This window comes from Salvia miltiorrhiza, chromosome 2, assembly GCF_028751815.1.
Source record: "Salvia miltiorrhiza cultivar Shanhuang (shh) chromosome 2, IMPLAD_Smil_shh, whole genome shotgun sequence".
Classification (NCBI taxonomy): Eukaryota; Viridiplantae; Streptophyta; class Magnoliopsida; order Lamiales; family Lamiaceae; genus Salvia; species Salvia miltiorrhiza.
In genome coordinates, this window is record NC_080388.1 from 47,803,813 (window position 1) to 47,823,790 (window position 19,978).

The 19,978-nt window shown below is 36.4% G+C and overlaps 3 protein-coding genes across 5 annotated transcripts; all 3 read left to right on the forward strand.

Annotated features, from left to right (window-relative positions):
- Positions 1-1,640: 1,640 nt before the first annotated feature.
- On the forward strand, positions 1,641-19,212 carry LOC131011803 (uncharacterized). Of its 2 annotated transcripts, none has more exons than XM_057939649.1 (7): positions 1,641-1,841; positions 16,594-16,665; positions 17,450-17,688; positions 17,797-17,879; positions 18,438-18,549; positions 18,676-18,750; positions 18,834-19,212. In XM_057939649.1, exons 2-7 carry the CDS (start codon positions 16,599-16,601, stop codon positions 19,023-19,025), a joined length of 768 nt encoding a protein of 255 aa, XP_057795632.1. In that variant the 5' UTR covers positions 1,641-1,841; positions 16,594-16,598; the 3' UTR covers positions 19,026-19,212. The 2 variants fall into 2 exon arrangements, with proteins under 2 accessions (XP_057795632.1, XP_057795631.1); XM_057939648.1 differs by lacking the exon at positions 1,641-1,841 and adding an exon at positions 16,066-16,507.
- LOC131011802 (uncharacterized) lies at positions 7,210-10,732 on the forward strand. Its single transcript, XM_057939647.1, has 2 exons — positions 7,210-8,655; positions 10,295-10,732. Exons 1-2 carry the CDS (start codon positions 7,466-7,468, stop codon positions 10,407-10,409), a joined length of 1,305 nt encoding a protein of 434 aa, XP_057795630.1. The 5' UTR covers positions 7,210-7,465; the 3' UTR covers positions 10,410-10,732.
- LOC131011804 (uncharacterized) lies at positions 10,696-13,659 on the forward strand. 2 transcript variants are annotated; one of them, XM_057939651.1, is made up of 3 exons: positions 10,696-10,789; positions 12,082-12,412; positions 12,720-13,659. In XM_057939651.1, exons 1-3 carry the CDS (start codon positions 10,785-10,787, stop codon positions 12,828-12,830), a joined length of 447 nt encoding a protein of 148 aa, XP_057795634.1. In that variant the 5' UTR covers positions 10,696-10,784; the 3' UTR covers positions 12,831-13,659. The 2 variants fall into 2 exon arrangements, with proteins under 2 accessions (XP_057795634.1, XP_057795633.1); XM_057939650.1 differs by lacking the exon at positions 12,720-13,659 and having other exon boundaries at positions 12,082-12,663.
- Positions 19,213-19,978: the final 766 nt, after the last annotated feature.

The following is a 19,978-nucleotide window of genomic DNA, read 5'->3' on the forward strand; positions in this document are numbered from 1 at the left end:
CCGCCACCCCAAGCCACATGATATTTTTGCTTATTTTACCCTGTAAAATCATTGGAGTAATTTTTTCGTTAATGTTTGTCATGTCCTATACGTAAATATAATATAATGTTTTTTAAAATTATAGTACGAACTTTAATCTCTATGAATTTTTAGTCAAATTTATAAATATTATAAATTGCAATAACTGGTTTAATATGCATTGAAGATTCTATACATAGTTCTCATTTTACTCACTATAATAAAATAATTAAAACATTTAATAAATTTACTACTTTATCCTCATAGCCCCAAATTAAAATGATATTAAATCAATCCTTATCATCGTACCCTATTTTTATGAATTTTTATGCTTGTGAGAGATCTCCAAATTTTCAATACGCAAATTCCTGATGATTATTGGAGTGCCCACAATTCGTGAGAAAAAGAATGGAGAATGTCATGTAATTGGGCTTGACAGATTTGGCGACAGCGTGGACTATCCCAAACGCCTCCCAAGTTAATGTGGGACACTTCAATACATCCCCGCACGCGCAGCGTGGACTATCCCAAACGCCTCCCAAACGCCATCTGTTGACAACGATATTGGGGCTCATTCCTCCCTTAAAAGGCCTGAGTTGCCTCACCATATAAAGTGGCTCATGCCACCATTGCCAATCCAATGTGGGACACTTCAATACACCCCCCGCACGCGCAGCGTGGACTATCCCAAACACCATATGTTGACAACGATATTGGGGGGCCATTATTGGATTGGGTTGGCTCTGATACCATGTTAGAAATGAATATTGGGTCCAATCCTCCCTTAAAAAGCCTTATAAAGGAGAGAGTTGCCTCACCGTATAAAGTGGCTCATGCCACTATCTCCAATCCAATGTGGGACACTTCAATATGCTGGTATGGACGGTGCCGCTTGTCCACTGATTCACCAATTTACAATCCCTTATTCCTCTAGTTTCCATAATACTAGCAGTGACCCAAAAGGAAATAAATAGGAGAAAGAAAATTCCAATCTTTCGTGCTTAAATTCTAATTCCCTTTTCTTTTATAATGAAATCTATGACACGCTTTAAGTAGTTAATTATCACCTTACATTACTGCATGTTGGGTGAGGAGATTTTGATGGTGGGGTGGTGCTTGATGAAGGTGTCGAGGTTGTTGGATCATTTGAAGTAGAATTCGTCGAGGTTGAGGTTGCAACGGCTTCAACAGAATTTCGATGGGGAGACAAGAGTCGAAAGTGGTAGCGAGGCGGTGAATGACAAAGGATTCACAGATATGAAAAATGGGGGTTATGGTGATAGTTATTATTTTAATAAAATTTTAATTTGGGGTTATGAGGATAGAATAATAAATTTATTAAATATTTTAATTATTTTACTCCCTCCGTTCCAAACGAAATGTCCTAGTATTTCTTTTCGACACGGAGATTAAGAAATGTGTATAAAGTAGATAAAGTGGGTTGGTGGAAATTATTTAAATATTAAGTATAGAAAGAGAGTATTGCCAAAAAAGAAAACAGGACATTTCATTTGGGACAATCCAAAAAGGAAAACAGGACATTTCGTTTAGGACGGAGGGAGTATTATATAAGAGCTAGAGTGAGTAAAATGAGGAAGAAAGGAATCACCCATAATCAATAGAAGAAGCCCATAAACCCAAGTATATTAAAATTAGGGAAAAGCCCAAAGCATATCTAGGGCTAATTGAGAAATCTTCTTGACCTAGAAATCAATCATCTAATTCTCTCAACCGATTCTGCCATCACTATTTTCGCTTCTCCTCAGATATATAATATTGGAGTATTTCTCTATTTCTTGAGATTCTGAAGCAAAGCTTACCATGTAGTAATTTTTACGATTTCTATGTTTGAAAACAAAAAAAATAATACTACTACTAATTATGTAAGTGTATAGTAGGAAAATCGCTGCTGCTGTTCTTTTGCATTTGTGGGTTGTCGAAATATTAGAATTATTTGTAAATTAGTGTGTAATCCGTTGAAATTTGACGGGAATCATTTGATATTATAATTTATAAAAAAAGGTGCAAAAATTATTTAATACTACTATATTTATACACTATAAAGACTTTTCACTAATTAATCATTCATTATCTAATTTAATCATATTTATATAAATTTTAAATATAAATTAGTACTCCTGGCTAAAAAATAAGTTTTTTGAAGTCAAGTTATTTAAGTAAAAAAAATGTTCTATTATGTACTGCTCTACATTAATTTTTTGCTACATATATCACGTTTACTTTTTTTCTTTTTAATTTATCGAAAAAAGAATATTCCATGATTTATTAGACACAAATATAGAGATCCAAGAAATTAAATCGTAAATTTAATAATTAATGATGGGGAAAAAAAGAATATTTCATGATTTATTAGACACAAATATAGAGATCCAAGAAATTGTAAATTTAATAACTAATAGTGGAGAAAGAGACCAACAAAATAAATCAATCTTAAAATCCTCAAATTACTCAACCACTCTCTTTTTGCAAGTCCTTAACAGCCAATAATAAGCCATTGCAAAAACATAGTACAAAGATAAATCATCTATAATACCTCTTCTCCATTTATGAACTAGTATAAGAAAAAGCTTCTTGTTTTCGTAAGTGCCCAAGAAGCCTTTTAGCCTGAAAAGAAAAATAAATAAAAATCAAACAAAGTAAGCAATTCATACTGTGAACTCCTTCCCTTCATTGCTACCATCCTCAATCGCCTCCATCAACGCCATGATCCCGTCTTTCTCAATGATCGCCTCTTGCCCTATCTCAATCGTTGTCAAGCTACTCAAAACAACCATCCCCTTCTCCACCAACACAGTCCCCTGTTCAGCCACCAGCCATACCACCAGATATAGATAGACAATAATGTCAAATGAATATGTATCATATTTGCATGAAAAGGCATTAATAAAAATAGCAATGCTAGAATGATACTTAAATTTAGGGGTGGGAAGTTCGGGATCGGGTACCCGATTACCCGACCCGAAAAAATCGGGTATCGGGTACCCTATACCCGAAAATAGGATCGGGGTCGGGGTCGGATATTTAGGGTGTGAAAAAATCGGATATCGGGTATACCCGAATTACCCGATTTTTTAATTAATATATTTTAAATTATATAATTAAATTTATATTAAACTTAGCAGTGCCCACTGCCGTTCCCATTTGCCATTTCAAAGTAAACCCAATCCCCAATCCCAACCCTAAGTAAACCCCCCCCTTTCCTGTCGCCGCCGCCCACCCGCGGCGCCCCTCGCCGCCCGTCATCGCTCCCAGCCCCCCCAGCCGCGACCTCGCCCAGTCGCCCCTTTGTTCCGCCGCCGAGCTTGTTGCCCCGCAGCAGCCGTGCCGCCAGTGGAGCCCCGCAGCAGCACGCAGCAGCTTGCTGCCCCCGCCAGCCGCGACCTCGCCCAGCCCCCCCAGCCGCTTGTTCCGCCGCCGAGCTTGTCTACGCCTTTTCTTCTTCTTCTTTTTTTTTTTTTTTTTTTAAATACAAATTTTCTATGTTAATGTTGAATTTGCTGCTTTGAATTTGGTCATTGTCTCATTGAATTGGAATTGATTTGTATGATTTTCTTGATCTGTATGAATTTCGATTGAATTGGCCCCCAACCCAGCGGCGCCCCTGCTGCTGCTTTGAATTGGTTCGGACTTTAGGGAAATGGCGTAAAAACTATCGGGTATTAGGGTACCCGAATACCCGACTCGGGTACCCGATTTCGTTTTCGGGGTCGGGGTCGGGGTCGGGTATAGGGTTTAGGGGATTTTCGGGTTCGGGTACCCGATTTTTTCGGGTAGAGTACCCGAACCCGACCCGATTCTCAGCCCTACTTAAATTATTATATAGTTGTAATTTACTGACAAGATCATTAGAATGATGCAACTCAAATATAATGCAAAGCAAGTAGTTTAAAGGTGTTAAAGAAAAGAAAACAGAGCAAGTAGTTTTCTTAGAGCACCTTATTATGACTCCAACAACAAATATAGCGTATTATATAATGATGCAATCCAAATATAACGTATTATATAATGATGATGTTTATTGAAGAATTGATGATATGATATTTATGTTAAATTCAACTATTCCTTTTCGTCAATTAAATAAGTGAACATTTGTTATGTAAAAAAAAAGTAAGCATTTGGAAATAATAGCAAAATTAAAAATAATTAATATAAGTAAATAAATATATAAATATTAGTATAATTATAGGAAGTCCGAGATGGTAGGCAAAATTTAAAATAAGGCAATCAAAAATGCTATACTTATTCCCAGGTTTACTGGTTGAGTAATGCTAAACAGCCACATTTTGATTGGCCACAATTTACTTAAGTAGAAAATAATTTAATTTATTTAACTTATTTTTTAAAATAAAAATAAGATTTAGTCATTTTATCATATTCTCTACATTATAGTAATTTTTTTGCAATTTTTTGGTAACTTTTTTATTTTTATTAAAAAATAAATTAAAAATAAAAATGCAAAAAAAATTTAAAAAAATAAGTACAATATAGAGAATATAATAAAATAACTAAATCCTATTTTTATTTAAAAAAATAAATTAAATAAATCAAGATTATCCTTATTATATTAGTATGTGGGTGGCCACAATGTGGCTGCATAGATTTATGAGTAAAATTTTGAAGTAGCCAAAATGAAGCATAAAATACAATTTATGGCCACACATTGAAAAAACACAAAATTTGGCCATTTTTATTGATTTGGACGTTTTTACCCTTAATGAGGCGGACCGGGTAGGATCAGGCACGCGGGTCGCGTGCCGGGTCGGGTTAGGCACTTATGGCACTATTAGTGCCATAAGTGCCAAGATTTTACTTTGGTTTTATTTTGGATTTCTGTTGGCACTTATGACACTAATAGTGCCAAAAGTGCCAACGGAAATTCAAAATAAAACTAAGTAAAATGGTCATTTGGGCACTTATGGCACTAATAGTGTCATAAGTGCCATACTGTTCGCTATTATTTTCACCACGCCGCAAGTATACGGTGTAGTTGCAATATAAGGGAAGCAAGGTCGTATTCCACAAGGATTGGTGAATTCAAACTTCTAAATACTATTAATAAGTTGTTTTCAATCTATTTAGACAACCAAAGATGAAGAGATATTGAAGCTTAAATCAAAGTTAAATTAAAGCAAGTAAACTAAATAACAATAATAAACTTAATTAATAAATTGGGGAATGACTCGAAGGAAAGTTATCCTAGGGACTAGATTTCGATGGATCGTAATGAACTTCAATCTAAATCAATATAAATCTTGATATGGCCTACTTATCTAGGGCAATCTCCCCACTAGTTTTAGCCCCCTCCCGGACGACTAAAACAGTAGATTACGGGTCATAATTGCCGTCCCCGGTCAATTTCTAACCTATAACTCCCAATAGCTCAAAAGATCAATAAGCCCTCACCCACCTCTCAACCTCCCGGTTTACTGAGATGATATGTATCAAACTTCTAATCTATTGTAATTATCCTCTCCCGATTCAAATCAAAAATTAGAAATGCATAAAAGGTGGCCAATCAATCATACAAGAGATAAATCTAGGACTTGAAAAGATAACAATAAGCACAATCAAGATATATATTAAACAAAGAAATCAATCCATTACAAATCCATCTAATCTAATCCCTAAGATAAGGGATTTTAGCCAAGCATATTCATAATAAAAATAAATCCCAAGTCATAAGAAAACATAAATAAAGATATAGAGAGATAGAGATTCATAGACAAATCCTATAATCTTGATCTTCAATCATGTAATCTTGATGAGCTCCTTTCCAAGCCTTCCCCTTCTTTCTTTGATTTTTGTGTGTGGAAGAGAGAAAAAATGGTAGAGAATGGAGGCTAGGGTTTGGAATTGGAGAGTTGGGGAAGATGGAGTGGGTGTGTGTGATGTTTGATATGAGAAAAGAGGGGAAAAATGGAGTTTTGGGCTAAAAATCACGTCTGAGCCCACCAAAAGGCGGATCCCCGCCTCTTCCCCGCAGTCACGGCATGAACTGCGGTTGAAAACGCGGCTGGAAGCAGGGAAGACCGCGGTCATGGGCCGCGGCCGCGGCTCGGACCGCGGGTGACTGTAAAAAACGTTCTGGACTGCTCTGAAGCAGAGGCCCGCGGTCGGGCCCGTGGCCGCGGGTTCCTAGGCTTTATGCGCAGTCCGCTTGTTCGGCTCCGTTCTACCTCGTCCGGACTCGGATTTGGTCGCCATTTGCGCTCACGAATTCCTATCGAGACGTACTTCGATCTCATATCTTCAAAATCCTCCAATTAATCCTTGATTTTCCCTGAAATCACTCCAAAACTACACCAAGTAATCAAATCTTCATACAACTCAACATTATGGTACAAACACGCATTGGCAAGCAAAATATGAAGGGAAATGACAACAAATCATGTGGAATTGAGGTACGAAAACCATGTTTGTCACATACGTGCAGCACAAATACAGAAATAACATCATTTAAACCCTAAATAGAAATCTAAACCCCAAATGGATAATCTAAATCTAAATGGAATATCTAAACCCTGGGGGGAAGTGTGCACTTATGGCACTTATGGCACTAATAGTGCCATAAGTGCCATACGTGCAGCACAGATCAGATCAGAACAAATCTGTCGATGGCTGAAATCGAAGGAGGCGGAGATCAGATCTGCCGATGGAGGAGGCGGCGCAACGATCAGATCAGATCCACCGCCGCCGCCTCATCAGATCAGATCAGATCCAAAAAATCATCCTAGACACGCCCAAAAAAATTAGAAAAAATCATAAACTCGAAATTCCCCCAATCGAAACGATGTCGTCGAACAACGACAACCCATCATCGCCCACTGCGGCAGCCACCGTCGACACTACGCCTTTGCTTGGCGACCAGAGCCCCAGCAATCACTCCCGCTTCCTCGGCCTCCGCGGCGCAACTCGTTTTCTCCACCGCGCTAGCAGCCACGGCCGCTCTATGTGAGAGCCCTCCGTCTGCGTCTGCGAAACCACACCGGAACAAATCGAGGAGCGCCAGAGCGATTGGGCCAAATCGAAGAGCTGCAGTGCGATGGTGGAAAGGGCAAATTAGGCATCCCACCTAATTAATGGCTAAATTTTGATGTTTTTAAATTTAGGGCTAAATTTTGATTTTGTATTCTGAATAGGGCCATTCGGCACTATTGTTTCTAGAGATTTATTGTTACTGGTTTCACACACAAACTAGGGATTTAAAAGAGTTCACCGATTCTCCGCCGTGTCCGTCCTTGGACAGACTTGCCCATGTCTCTTTATTTTCTTCAATTCTGCAACTTTGAAGAAATTTAGTTTTTTTCCTCTGGTTCGACTTTTTCTCTAGGTTTTTTCCAGTTTTGAGGGGAGCTTTTCGCTATCTTCTCCTAATTTTTTCTGCTATTGGTGTGTTGAGCAAGGAGCTTCTGTAAAATCCGTAGCCATGTCGGTGACGGCGGGGGTTAGCGATACAGTGATTGCGGTTAGGGATAAGCTTAGGGGTAAAATCGGGCAGACGAAAGTTAAAAGGTATTGGCCGGGAAAAGCTCCGGAGTGGGCGGACGACTACGATGAAGGCGACGATATCCGGATGACGCGGGCGGCCGCCCTCGAGAAAGCTTTCCCCATCAATGAGGGTTCCCACGTTACGCGGAAGGATGATCCTAGGTTGCGCCGTTTGGCCCAGAGTAGGATTGATAATCGCGATGAGGTTAGGGAAGATCATAGGAGGATCAGGCAAGCAGAGATTGTTTCGACGGTGGAGGAGGAGAGCAGGAGGCTGGAAGGGATGGATGTTGAGGAGGAGGACGATGAGGCATTGGAGGAAAGGAGGAGGAAGATTAGGGAGAAGCTGCTGCAAAGGCAGCAAGAAGAGGCGGCGCTGCTGCCGGAGGAGGAGGAGGAGGAGGAAGGCGAGGAGGAAGAGGAGGAGGAGTCTGAGTATGAGACTGATTCGGAGGAAGAGACGACTGGCATTGCCATGGTGAAGCCAGTTTTTGTTCCAAAATCAGAGAGGGATACGATTGCAGAGCGTGAGAGGCTGGAAGAAGAGGAGCGCGCACTTGAGGAGGAAGCAAAGAGGAGGATTGAGGAAAGGAAGAGGGAAACAAAGGAGATTGTGGTTGAGAAGATTAAGGAGGATCTTGAGATTCAGAAGAATATAGAGTTGGATGCCAATATTGCTGATGTGGATACCGACGATGATGTGAATGAGGCAGAGGAGTATGAGGCTTGGAAAGCTAGGGAGATTGCTAGAATTAAGAGGGATAGAGACGACAGGGATGCTATGTTGAAGGAGAAAGAGGAGATTGAGAGGGTGAGAAACATGACGGAGGAAGAGAGGAGAGAGTGGGAGAGGAAGAATCCAAAACCTTCGGCACAATCCAAGCAAAAGTGGAGATTCATGCAGAAATACTACCACAAGGGAGCTTTCTTTCAGACAAATGCTGATGATCATGCGGGAACAGCTGGGGCTCATCCCATTTACACTCGCGATTTCTCTGATCCCACTGGAGAAGATAAGATGGACAAGACTATATTGCCGAAAGTCATGCAGGTTAAGCACTTTGGCCGAAGTGGGAGGACGAAATGGACCCATCTTGTTAATGAGGATACGACTGACTGGAATACTCCGTAAGTACTTGTTCTATGCTTGAGATCTTGTTGGGTTTGAAATCTCTCAAATGTGTTTGTGCACCATATAATTGCTGCCTAAACTAATGTTGGTGATATAACCGATGGGTGACTAATATGAAACTTCTTGGTGCTAAATGAACTGCTGGAACTGTTTCTTTATATTAGTGCCCCAAGTTCATGTTGATCATAGGGCATAAATTTTACTTGATTGAACTTGTTAAATTGACACTAGTTGAGGGTAAAATTTGGTTCATGCACTATATGCTTTGCAACTTTTGTAAGCTGTGATGGCTCAATGATAGTTCAAAGAACTAAAATTAGGAAGATTATGGTCTTGGCTGACACCTTGAAACATGAGTATAAAGACCCACTAATGGGTTAATTGCTTTATACATTTCATTATAAATAGATGAAGCTTCCTGGTACTTCATGAAGTTGGCAGTAACAACCATTAATTTTTGTGTTATGTGTATAATGTTTAGTATTATGGGCCTTTTTGGTAAGCCAGCTTTGAGTTGTATCTGATATCTACTTTATGAATCTACTTCTAGAACTCATGTTACTAGTTACTTCACAAAAAGCTAAATCATAATTTGTATATGTATTATTGGTTATAGAGATAGACTTTGTTGTATTTTATATCTTTTATAATGCAACTTCAAAAACTCTTGGTTTGTAATGCTTGTGCTATCACGAAGGGCCATTGTAGTACCATTATTAATGTTAGCCTGTCATCAATTATTTGTTCTATGATATCCGCATCTTGTTCAGAAAAGTTGAGCAAGACCTGCAACTTCTATTTGTACATACTGGACTATAAATGCTGTGTTTCCCTCTTTCTTAAGTGAGAGTCGAGATCACCTAGTTTGTAGGGCCTTTACAGTGTAAATCTTTAGGAACATGTTCTTTGTTATTTTGTTTTTAAAGGATTAATGAGTTTTTACAATGATTGAGATTGGTATTTTTGGACTTTTAATGTGTTGGGTTGTATTGTTCCTGTTAATGCTACACGATACTACACTTCCTGTCTGCTAGTGACACAAAATCACTAATATTTTTTTATCCCCCTTCCAGTTTCTTCCTGTACGTTTCTGTTTTTGCATTGAACTATCTACCAGCCTTGAAATCATTTTAAAATATTGCTTCATTGAATCTTCAATTTATAAGTTTATTTTAAATTATCGTCACTTTGTTCTAGGGGAGTTATGGTCGCTTTTGGTCATTAGGCTGACTAGGGTGCAAGTGTAGTTATACTGACAGTAGTCAACTATTAATCGCTGGTGCATTTAATATTTGTTTGAGGATCTTTATTGACCTCTGAATTTTGGAACCAAAGCTATGTTTTTGGTGTATTGTTATTGTATCTGCAATTCTGCATTATATTGCTTTTTTGTTAACAAAAGCTAAACATTCATGAAAGAAATCATGTTTTTGTTATATTGTTATTGCATCTGCATTATAGCATTTTGATCAAGCATGATGTATTTGTTAATTTGAACTCTTGTGTGGATTATGTTATGAGGTATAAGATGATCTTTTGATGGTGCTTTAAATTCACTTTTCAGAACATTAGAGGCTGAATAGCAGGTATAACATGTATCAGAGCTCGACTAATGGTGTTTTGGTGATTATGCAGGTGGACCTACAATGATCCTCTTCGAGCCAAGTACAATCAAAAAATGGCTGGAATGAATGCACCTATAGCAAAACCTAAAGGGAGTAAAAAGATGAAGGATTGGGAGACGCAATAAAAGCTTCTGCAATTGTAGATTGCATCCTGCATTTGGACACAAGCAAGCAGCTAATTTGTATGCATGTCTTGTGCATCCGGGAGTGACAAGATATCGAAGCACCGTTTTCTTCCAAGATGAAGTCTCTGGCCAAGTGCTTCGAAGCGGACCTTTGTATCTCGACTTCCTTTACTGGCTCCATACTTAGGTATTGATTGAGTTATAACATTTTAGATGCACCCTCATTTACTGATATATTTAGCATTCGCCATCTTCTGGAATCTGGTGTTCGATACGATGAATTGAAGGCGTATAATGACTTGTAAACATGCAAGTCTTGTTCATATTGATGGTGTTTTGTATTGCTAGGACATAGGTTTGGAGTACCTCAGATTTATGGGGTTTTACATGATTTAAGGCTATTTTCACATCAACTAGTGTATTACCCGTCGAAATTCGACGGGTACATATTTTCTTGCAATTTATATATTTTATGTTATTCTTATGATAATTATATAAAATAATTTTTTATGTAAATTATTTATATAATTAATTAAATTATATTAGTAATACATTTTAAATTATATTAATCTCAACAACTTTTAGTAATTAAATTATTAATTTTGTTGAGATCATAAAAATACCCATTAGTTTTCATATGAAATTTTATAAAAAGTTGATGCGTAAGAAAAAAAAAAAAGTAGAAATACATATAAATTTGACATAGGTATGATGGAGGATTGATTTGTTGCATTTGTTGTTACAAGATTTATTAATTTTGTTCAATTTTTTTTATTTTGCCTTTTGACCATAATTTTATATGGTGTTTGAAAAATCATAATTGAATTGTGAGTATCATATAATTCCGAACTTCTAAAAGCATAACTAATTATGAAAATAATCTCGCCTTATATTTAAAAGACCATAACTGATTTATCAAACATCATATCATTTGGAGTTTTAAGACCAACCAAGTTGTGGGCATCATCTTGTCGCAAACTTGATAGATCACCTCTAACTTCTGAGCATCATCTTGTCTGAAACTTGAAAGAGAATCATCTCGTCTAAAACTTGAAAGAGCATCGTCTCGTCTGGAGTTTTGAGCATCATCTCATCTAGAGTTTGAGAGAGCATCATCAAATATGAAATTATATTCAACCATGTCTCCAATTGTCAACTATCTAACAAACATAACTCTAACAATTTAGATATTTTATTTATATATGTAATTTTATTAGTTCAAACTCTAGAGAGAAAGGAAAGAGAAGAGTTCTTAAAGCAGTAAAAGAGAGAGCGTGTGCTTTATTTCATCATCGTAGGTATTTATAGGCATTACAGTCGGGGTAAAGTAGTAAATTCGTTTGGTCATCTATTCTGCATGCTCGCCATTAAACTAATTAAAGCTATTATTAGATTATTAGATTATAACTTGTCAAGTCGTTGTCCCCTAATTACAGAGCTGGATTATGTCCTCATCATCCCGCTCTGTCTAGTAGCTCTGGATTTCCTTCCTTGGGGCAGACTTCTACTCTTTGGCTCCGCTCTGCTAAGTAGCTCCGCCTTCTGGCGAATTGTCTCTGGCGTGTGGCTCTGCGCTCTGGCTCCAATAGCTTAGCTCTGACTCTGGATCTGGCGATTTGGCTCTGACTTTGGATCTGGCGACTTGGCTCTAGCTCTGACTTTAATGACTTAGCTCTGTCAGCTCTGCTTTGGCCCTCTGCTCTGGAAGCTCTGCTTTGGTTAGCTCTGGCTCTGGCAGCTCTGCTCTGGAAGCTCTGCTCTGGCAACTCTGCTCTGGAAGCTCTGCTCTGGCAACTCTGCTCTGGAAGCTCTGCTCTGGCAACTCTGCTCTGGCAGCTCTGCTCTGGTTAGCTCTGGCTCTGGCATCTTTGCTCTGGCTAGCTCTGGCTCTGGCATCTCTGCTTTGGCAGCTCTGCTCTGGCAACTTGGCTCTGGCCTTCTGCTCTGGAAGCTCTGCTCAAGAAGCTCTGCTCTGGAAGCTTTGCTCTGCCAACTCTGCTCTGGTTAGCTCTGCTCTAGACTTTTCCCTCTGTTTATTTCTCACAGCTTCTTTGCTCCCTGCTGTTCATCTTTGGTATTCCACTTTGGTATTCCAAGCAAAGCCACGTGTCCTGATCTTAGGACCTTGCATATTTCACCCCTCATCAGAGTTGATAAATCATATTGCTTCCATGCAACAATCACAACACGCTTGATAGCAGATGGCAAAATTCTTCCCAAAATTTGCTCTTTCTAAAATAATAATCATTCTATATTTAAAATAGTGAAACACGTTATTAAATTAGGAAACTAATTTAATACTTACCATAGGTGTGTAGGAAGAATCACGACAGATCAGAAAATGGAGGTATCAAAATAGAGAAGTCGTCGGTGGGGTGGGGGTCGACGGCACGGTGGAGGAACTCCAGGGCTCAGCGGTGACTCGGCGGCGGACGAACCGCAAGCTCAGCGGCGACTATTTCGCCGGAGTCTAGTAGAAGGAACGACAACGGGTTATAGGAAAAAGAAATCTTAGGGCTCTTGTATTAATTGCTTCGAATGGAGAATTCTCATGGGTTTAAGAAGTGGAAACAGAATTGAACTAATTAAGGAATGGAAAAGGGAGTCAGAGATGAGGCGGAGCAACGCCGCCCTTAGGACGGCGGCGACGCCTGAATTTAGAGGGAGAGAAAGGCGGACAGTTTAAGGGGGGAATTAGGGCTCGATTTGAGTGTGCAATCGACTTTAGAGAGAGAAAATGATTGAGAGAAGACAGAGACAGTGAAGGGGGAGACGACGCCGACCGGATTCAGGGACGGCGGCGATGGGGTGAGGAAGAGGGAGGCGTGACTTTTGTTTTAAAAGTGAGAATGAAAATATATATATTGGATTCTCAAATGCCACGTTGGAGATTGAGATTGAAAAGAAAGAATTTGAGGCTTGCCACGTAGGCTAAGGCCTAATCGTATTATAAAATAGATATTATTATTATTATTATTATTATTATTATTATTATTATTATTATTATTATTATTATTATTATTATTATTATTATTGTAGTAATGGACGAACAGAAACAAATAAAGTTTGCAGAAATGAAAAATATATTTTTCTTCCCTATATAAATAAAATGTATGGATTTATTTTATAAAAAATAAAAATAAAATTTTAATTATTTTGATAGACATAAAATAAGATTTTGTTTTAAAGTAATTAGTTTATAGAATTTGTGCCTTATTATGCAAACATGTAAATCAATGACCGGACCCGTTTATAATTTACATATACGTGCATGTCTCAATTCAAACTTAATTTAAAATTAATTTTTATTGAAAATTAGAATATAAATATTATATATATATATATATATATTCATACAATATAATATATTGCAACATATACATATAATATGTACGTTATTGAGAAATATAAAATTAATAACAAATATACATCTAATCACTAACATTCAATTAAAATAATTTATCGTATATAGATTATAATTTTTTTTCTTATCAGACATGTAAATCTAATTTTTATCTTGAAAAAATAAATAATAAAATTTATTAAGTTAGATTATATGTAATGTTAATATTATTATATATATATATATATTGTTAATTATATTTATTATGATTAATGAATCTTTATATAGAATGTAATAGTTAATTAATTAATAAATAATGAAGATTATATATGGTAAATTTTGAAATGGTGAGATTTTAGATATGCCACATAGGTTAAGGCTTAATCCTATTATATAATAGATAGTTTGGTATTTTAGATTTGATAAGGAATGATTTCCTTGAAATCCTCTAGCCAAGTTTACTTGCTAATTGACCACAAATGCAACACAAGGATTACCGCGGATCAAAGTAGACTTCCAAGTTGCAAGTGAATCTTTGTCGTCCACGTGTTAGTGATTCATACCATTTCTCTCGGCTTCAGAATGATATTTTTTTCTCTTCTTTTACCCTGTAATAGTATAATCTTTTTTCATGATGTTTGTCATGTTGTAAATATAATTATTCCCTCCGTTCCATTAAAATATCTTATATTTTATTTTGAATTGTTTAATTATAAATAATTTATTTTCATAAATGATACTCCCTCCGTTCCACGAATCTTGACACGTTTGATTTCGGCACGAGAATTAAGGAGTTGTAGATTAGTGTTTTAAGTGTGTAATTAATAAAGTATAAAAATGATAAAGTAGGAGAGAGAAGATAATAAAAGTAATAAAGTCGGAGGGAGAAGATAATAAAGTATGAGAGATAAAATAATAATTATTACCCAAAATAGAAACGTGTCAAGATTCGTGAGACAGTCCAAAAAGGAAAATGTGTCAAGATTCGTGGAATGAAAGGAGTAAAATTTAATCTATATATCTTTTTTTATTTTACGTGCGATAAAATAATTCGTCATTTTTATTTGTGGAAAGGGCAAATTCATTCGAGTTGTATAGGAGTATATTCAATTCATTCATTTCATTCCAGTTGTAATATAAATCATATGTATGCATATAATAGGAATTTCCAGTTGTATTTGTGGAATTTTTTGTAATATAGGAGTATATTCAATTCATTCCAGTTGAGCTTTTGTAGAAAGGGCAAATTCATTCGAGTCTAACTAAAAGCCTAAAGATTAAAATCAAAACATTCTAAAACCCTAGAGAAGAGTGAGAACAGAAGTCTCATTATCTCAACTCACGCCTAGCCCGTAAGATGTTCAACTTATTTTCTTACCCAATTTCAAACACGCACGCACATTAGCTTCAAATAGAGTGAGCTAAAAATTGAAATACAAGGATATATAATCTGTTTTTGTTCTGAAAAAGAAAAGAAGCTCGAAACGTATAATATCCGCTTGGGTTGTGATTCGATTATTATATTTTGGCGAATTTCGAGTTTAGGTGATCGGTTCGGTTTATGAGCATTCAACACCCAATTGATATCCCATAAACGGAACCGAATAAAAGTCAGTGTTATGGAACCGCGGTTACGTTTAATTCTTTGGTTTACAATTTTGCCCCCTCACTAGTTCAAAATTTTTGTCACCAGCTCATTTCACTACTTCCCCTGCTTAGGGCGAAATCTTCACAACCCGCCATAGCTAATCCCAAATGCTCCTTAACTCCTTTTATCTTTTTTCCTTTTCTTCCTCCACCAACTGAATTTGTTTCCTTTACTTCTCTATTCTATTGAAATTTGTGGGGCTTTGTTTTCTCCTACATGCATGTATATATGTTTTTCGATTTTCATTTTCAAGATAATTGGGTTAATACATGAACTTGAACGTATTTAACTTTGATAAATTCCCTGTGATTTTATCAATATTTATATTTTAACTTTGACAAATCCCTTATGAATTTTTAAGTATTTTTTCTCTGTTATTTAAATTTTAGTTATACTTCTAACATTTCTTCATATAAAGAAAGATGATTTTTTAAATTATTACTATTATGCAGGATTTTTTTTAAACTTTGGCGCATGATTTTTGAAGGATTTTTTTTTTTTGAATGTAATTGAATCAATATATTTTACTTTCATTTTCATTGAATTATAGGTTTTAAATAATTAAATATTACAAATTTTAAAAATAAAATTTAACTAAGGTTTGAATTATAAAATCATAGTGGTAGCCATGAATAGACTACAATAATAAAATATTTAAAAAAGCAAAAAGAAAAAAAGAGAGAAAAATCGTAGTCAGTGACAAACAATATTTACGGCTAAAAATCGTACCATATTCATATAAATTGTAGAGAAAGTGATAAATACACAACAATTATGAAAATGAAATATCCCCGCAAAGATATTGATCAGATTTTAGGTAAAAAAAAAAATAGTGAAATGAATTGCAAATTCACAAAGGACACACTCGTCTTTTGAAAATATGTATGAGGATAAATTGGTAATTTTCTTATTTTTATCCTATTTGTAATTGTGTCTATCAAATACCCAAAACTAATTACCTAGATCTATAACATAATTACCAAACAGAACACCCACACTATGTATCATGCCTTGTGTACAACGGGTTCTTGATTTATCTATCATGCCTTATCCCATAGAGACTATCAAACATTTTTTCTCGCTTGCCTTTCTAGTTTTGTTGCACTGGTCCGACCTTTTCTCTACGTTTCTTCCAGTTATGATGGGAGTTTTTCGCTGTCTTCTCCTAAACCTTTTGCTTTCATTAAATGCAGAAATCATGGGAAAGAAGGGAAAAATCGAGAGAAATCATGGGAAAGTAGCCAGTGAGGTCTTGTTTCAGAAGAGTAAGTTAAAATTGCTTTAATGATGCCAAATTCCAGACTTTGCTTTTCAGTTGGAAGTAATGTAGTACTATATGTTTACTGTGCTAGCTTTGTAGAAAGTTTTGGTCTTTGTGATTTGGATATGCTTGGAAGAACTGTCTTTGCTGAGTATTGATATATTTTTCGCACTCTAACATTTATCACTAGATATTGCCAATAAAATCTCAAATTTCTGATTGTACTGTATAAAACACCTACAAAAATTTGTCTGAAATAGCAACGTTAAGTTGAACTCCCTTTACACACGTTGTAGTGTTTTATCAGAACTTGTGTTCTATTTTTCAAGCTAGCACTTTCTAAAGAATCACAGTAATATGGTCCGTGCATGAATGTATTTGTGGTGTAGAGTAGTTCTTATTGCTGAGTTGCCATATTGAGAGGTCTGCAGTTTGCATGTGAAACTGAGCTGCTCCATCATGATTTTCCCTTGTTACTGAGAGTGGTCAGGGTAGGGGAACAATCTTATGCTAGTTTCGCAAGAATTTTCCCAAAAATTATTCTCATTTCAGTTTTTTTGAAGTATCAGTCTGAACATTTGACAGGTTGATACTGATTTTCATTTACGAGTTACTTCAGGATGGTTGTTTGTTATGAAGTTATTGGAAGTTGCCCCCTCTTATCTATCTTGGCTCAAATGCTTTTACTAGTTGGGGATACTAATAGAGGGGATTCTACTTTTAAAGATAGATAGGAGTATACCTTTCTAGAACTTTGAAGGATCATCTAATTTCCTTGTGGGTCTAAGGTATTGGAGATAAAGATGGATTTGATGTTGTGGATGACTTGAGTGAACCAACCATGGGTGAAAAACTTGCAAGCCTCAACTTGGAAGGAAATGACAATGCCCCTAACCCTGAAAATGCAGACTCTTCTCTTCTGGCAAAGCCACCTAGTGCAGACTCGGTTAATATCTTAGTTAAGCAAGCACTGCATGCTGATGACCGAGCCCTTCTCATAGATTGCTTATACAGACAAGATGAGAAGGTTGCACTCCCTTCTCTTTATTGGTTGTTCTATTTTCACATTCTGTATGAAAATAGATGGTTAGAGCTTCATTTTTGCGTGATATAGTATAACATGAGTTGTATGCAGGTAATTGCAAACTCACTATCACTGTTGAATCCTTCTGATGTTCTAAAGTTCTTAAAGTCGCTTGTGCCAATAATCCAGTTAAGGTAAGAGTGCGTCAAAATTAATATCTAGCTGTGATTAAAAACTTGGGAATGAGTGTATATTCTTAGTATCAAAATTTGAGGATCAAACTATTAATAAATCTATGTCTTCCAAAAAGTTTCTTTGTCTAATATCTTCTGTTTTTCATTTAAACTATATATTTGTTTCATAACTGGATAATAATTTATTCTGTTGTTGAAAGACTTGATCCTGGCTGATGTTAATACAACTTATACTGCCACATGTCAAATATTTATATTTTTGGCAGATTCTGGAAGCCTGTTTCGTCACCATTCCGATTATTGGTTTTTGGCTGGGTGTATTTTGTTTCAAATTCTAGGGATACTAGAGATAGACGTACTTACCTAGTTGTGATTGTCCTCCGAAGATTACATCAGTAATTTTTATTCCTCACAGGAATAGGAATTTCTTCATCAATTGTGTAGAATGAACCTTGGTGGTTTTTGAGTTTTTTTTATTGGGGGGGGGGGGGGGATAAATTAACAATTAATTAAACAAAGAAATCTTCAAAACTCTTATTTCTTGCATATAATTTACAGGGGTGCTGTTTTGGCCTGTGCTCTTCCATGGCTCAAAAGTTTACTTCTTCAGCATTCTAGCAGTATAATGTCCCAAGAATCTTCCTTGGCCGTTCTAAACTCGTTGTTTCAGGTAAGAGGATTTCTCATGTTTGGATAGGAGAACGTCCTGGAAATGAGATTCTTAGGGTACATTTGCATGGATTCGGGAATAATTCCATTGAATAATTTAAGAATAATCTTTCACATATATATGCAGATAATAGAATCAAGAGTCTCAACCTTCAACCCTGCTCTTCAACTGTCATGTTGCTTGGACTTGCTTTATGCAGATGTGAGTGGACGCTGCTGAATGTTTTATATATTTCTATTTTAACATATGAGAACTATACGCTCAATACCAAATTCTTGGTGCAGTCTGTTGATGACGGAGTGGAGGAGAATGATATAATTGCACCTGTTATATATGAAGATGAAGATGAAGATGAAAGCGATGATGATGCATCTGAAGATTCCTCCATGGAAGTTGACACTGTAGAAGATGGTGAAGAGCCTATAATCTACAGCGATATCAGTGATGACGAAGAGGATGGTGAAATTAATGACTAAATTGATCATTGAAATTTTGCTGCCTGACATGTATGTATAAGAAAACTGCATCAATCTTAGTTGGCAAAGTGTAGAAAACTGAGCTTTTCTTTTATTTCTATCCCTATCCCCATGTTCCATTTTTGTCATGAGATTTTGTAATGTCAACGAGTCTTTTATGTTAATAGCAACTTTTGGTCTCGTTCAATATTGTCCCCTGTTTGGTCTAGAAAATAATTGACCTACTGGCAAAAAAGTCCAAATATTTTGAATTTCATATGTTATTACATTTGTAGGCGAACATGTAAGTGTATTTAATGTCTGAATCTACTGTGAGGAAATATAACATATGTCTAAAATTGTAGTACAACAAATTCTGGGAATTATAATATACCTTTCTAACATAGACAGTACAAACAGGAGCAGCCCATTTAACAGTAATCTGCTAGATATTGTGTAAAAGCACTTCAATTAGTATTTGAAAACACATATGGAAACTAGTGGAAACAGACTCCATCAACACATGAAGATAGCATCATATACTCCAACTAATTATTACTAGTATTAACTTTTGCTTTGTTCTTGTGATCCCCTGCAACTTTAGCAAGAGATTTCCCAGCTTTCCCAAAAGCTCGAGCCATTGTCTTGCCCATCATCGTTGAGACATGCTCCCTTTGTTTAGGAATAACACTTGCGTTTGTTCCCTGTTGCGGTGCATAGTTGTTGCTGTTGCTGCTCTCGTCGTTGTTGGAACCCATGCTGGCTAGCTCTTGAACGATGTTCTCTGCGTATTGTGTGTGTTTGTTATGCATATATATGTAAGAAGTGTGTTTTCTTTGATAGAAGGTTGGAGCTTTTATAGACTTAGGCTTGTTAAGACTTTCTCAACTTTATAAGAATGTGGAGAACAACACCCAGTGTGTGTATATGTGAGTGACTGACTGTGAAGAGAAACACTTTGTGTGTGTGTGTGA

What these genes read in the sequence shown, in the direction of transcription:
- LOC131011803 (XM_057939649.1), top strand. Translation starts at nt 16,599, where the DNA reads ATGGGAAAGAAGGGAAAAATCGAGAGAAATCATGGGAAAGTAGCCAGT. An exon ending in TTCTAAACTCGTTGTTTCAG is followed by an intron (nt 18,550 to 18,675) that starts GTAAGAGGATTT and finishes ATATATATGCAG; the next exon opens with ATAATAGAATCAAGAGTCTC. An exon ending in TGGACTTGCTTTATGCAGAT is followed by an intron (nt 18,751 to 18,833) that starts GTGAGTGGACGC and finishes TTCTTGGTGCAG; the next exon opens with TCTGTTGATGACGGAGTGGA.
- LOC131011802 (XM_057939647.1), top strand. Translation starts at nt 7,466, where the DNA reads ATGTCGGTGACGGCGGGGGTTAGCGATACAGTGATTGCGGTTAGGGAT. An exon ending in ACGACTGACTGGAATACTCC is followed by an intron (nt 8,656 to 10,294) that starts GTAAGTACTTGT and finishes GTGATTATGCAG; the next exon opens with GTGGACCTACAATGATCCTC.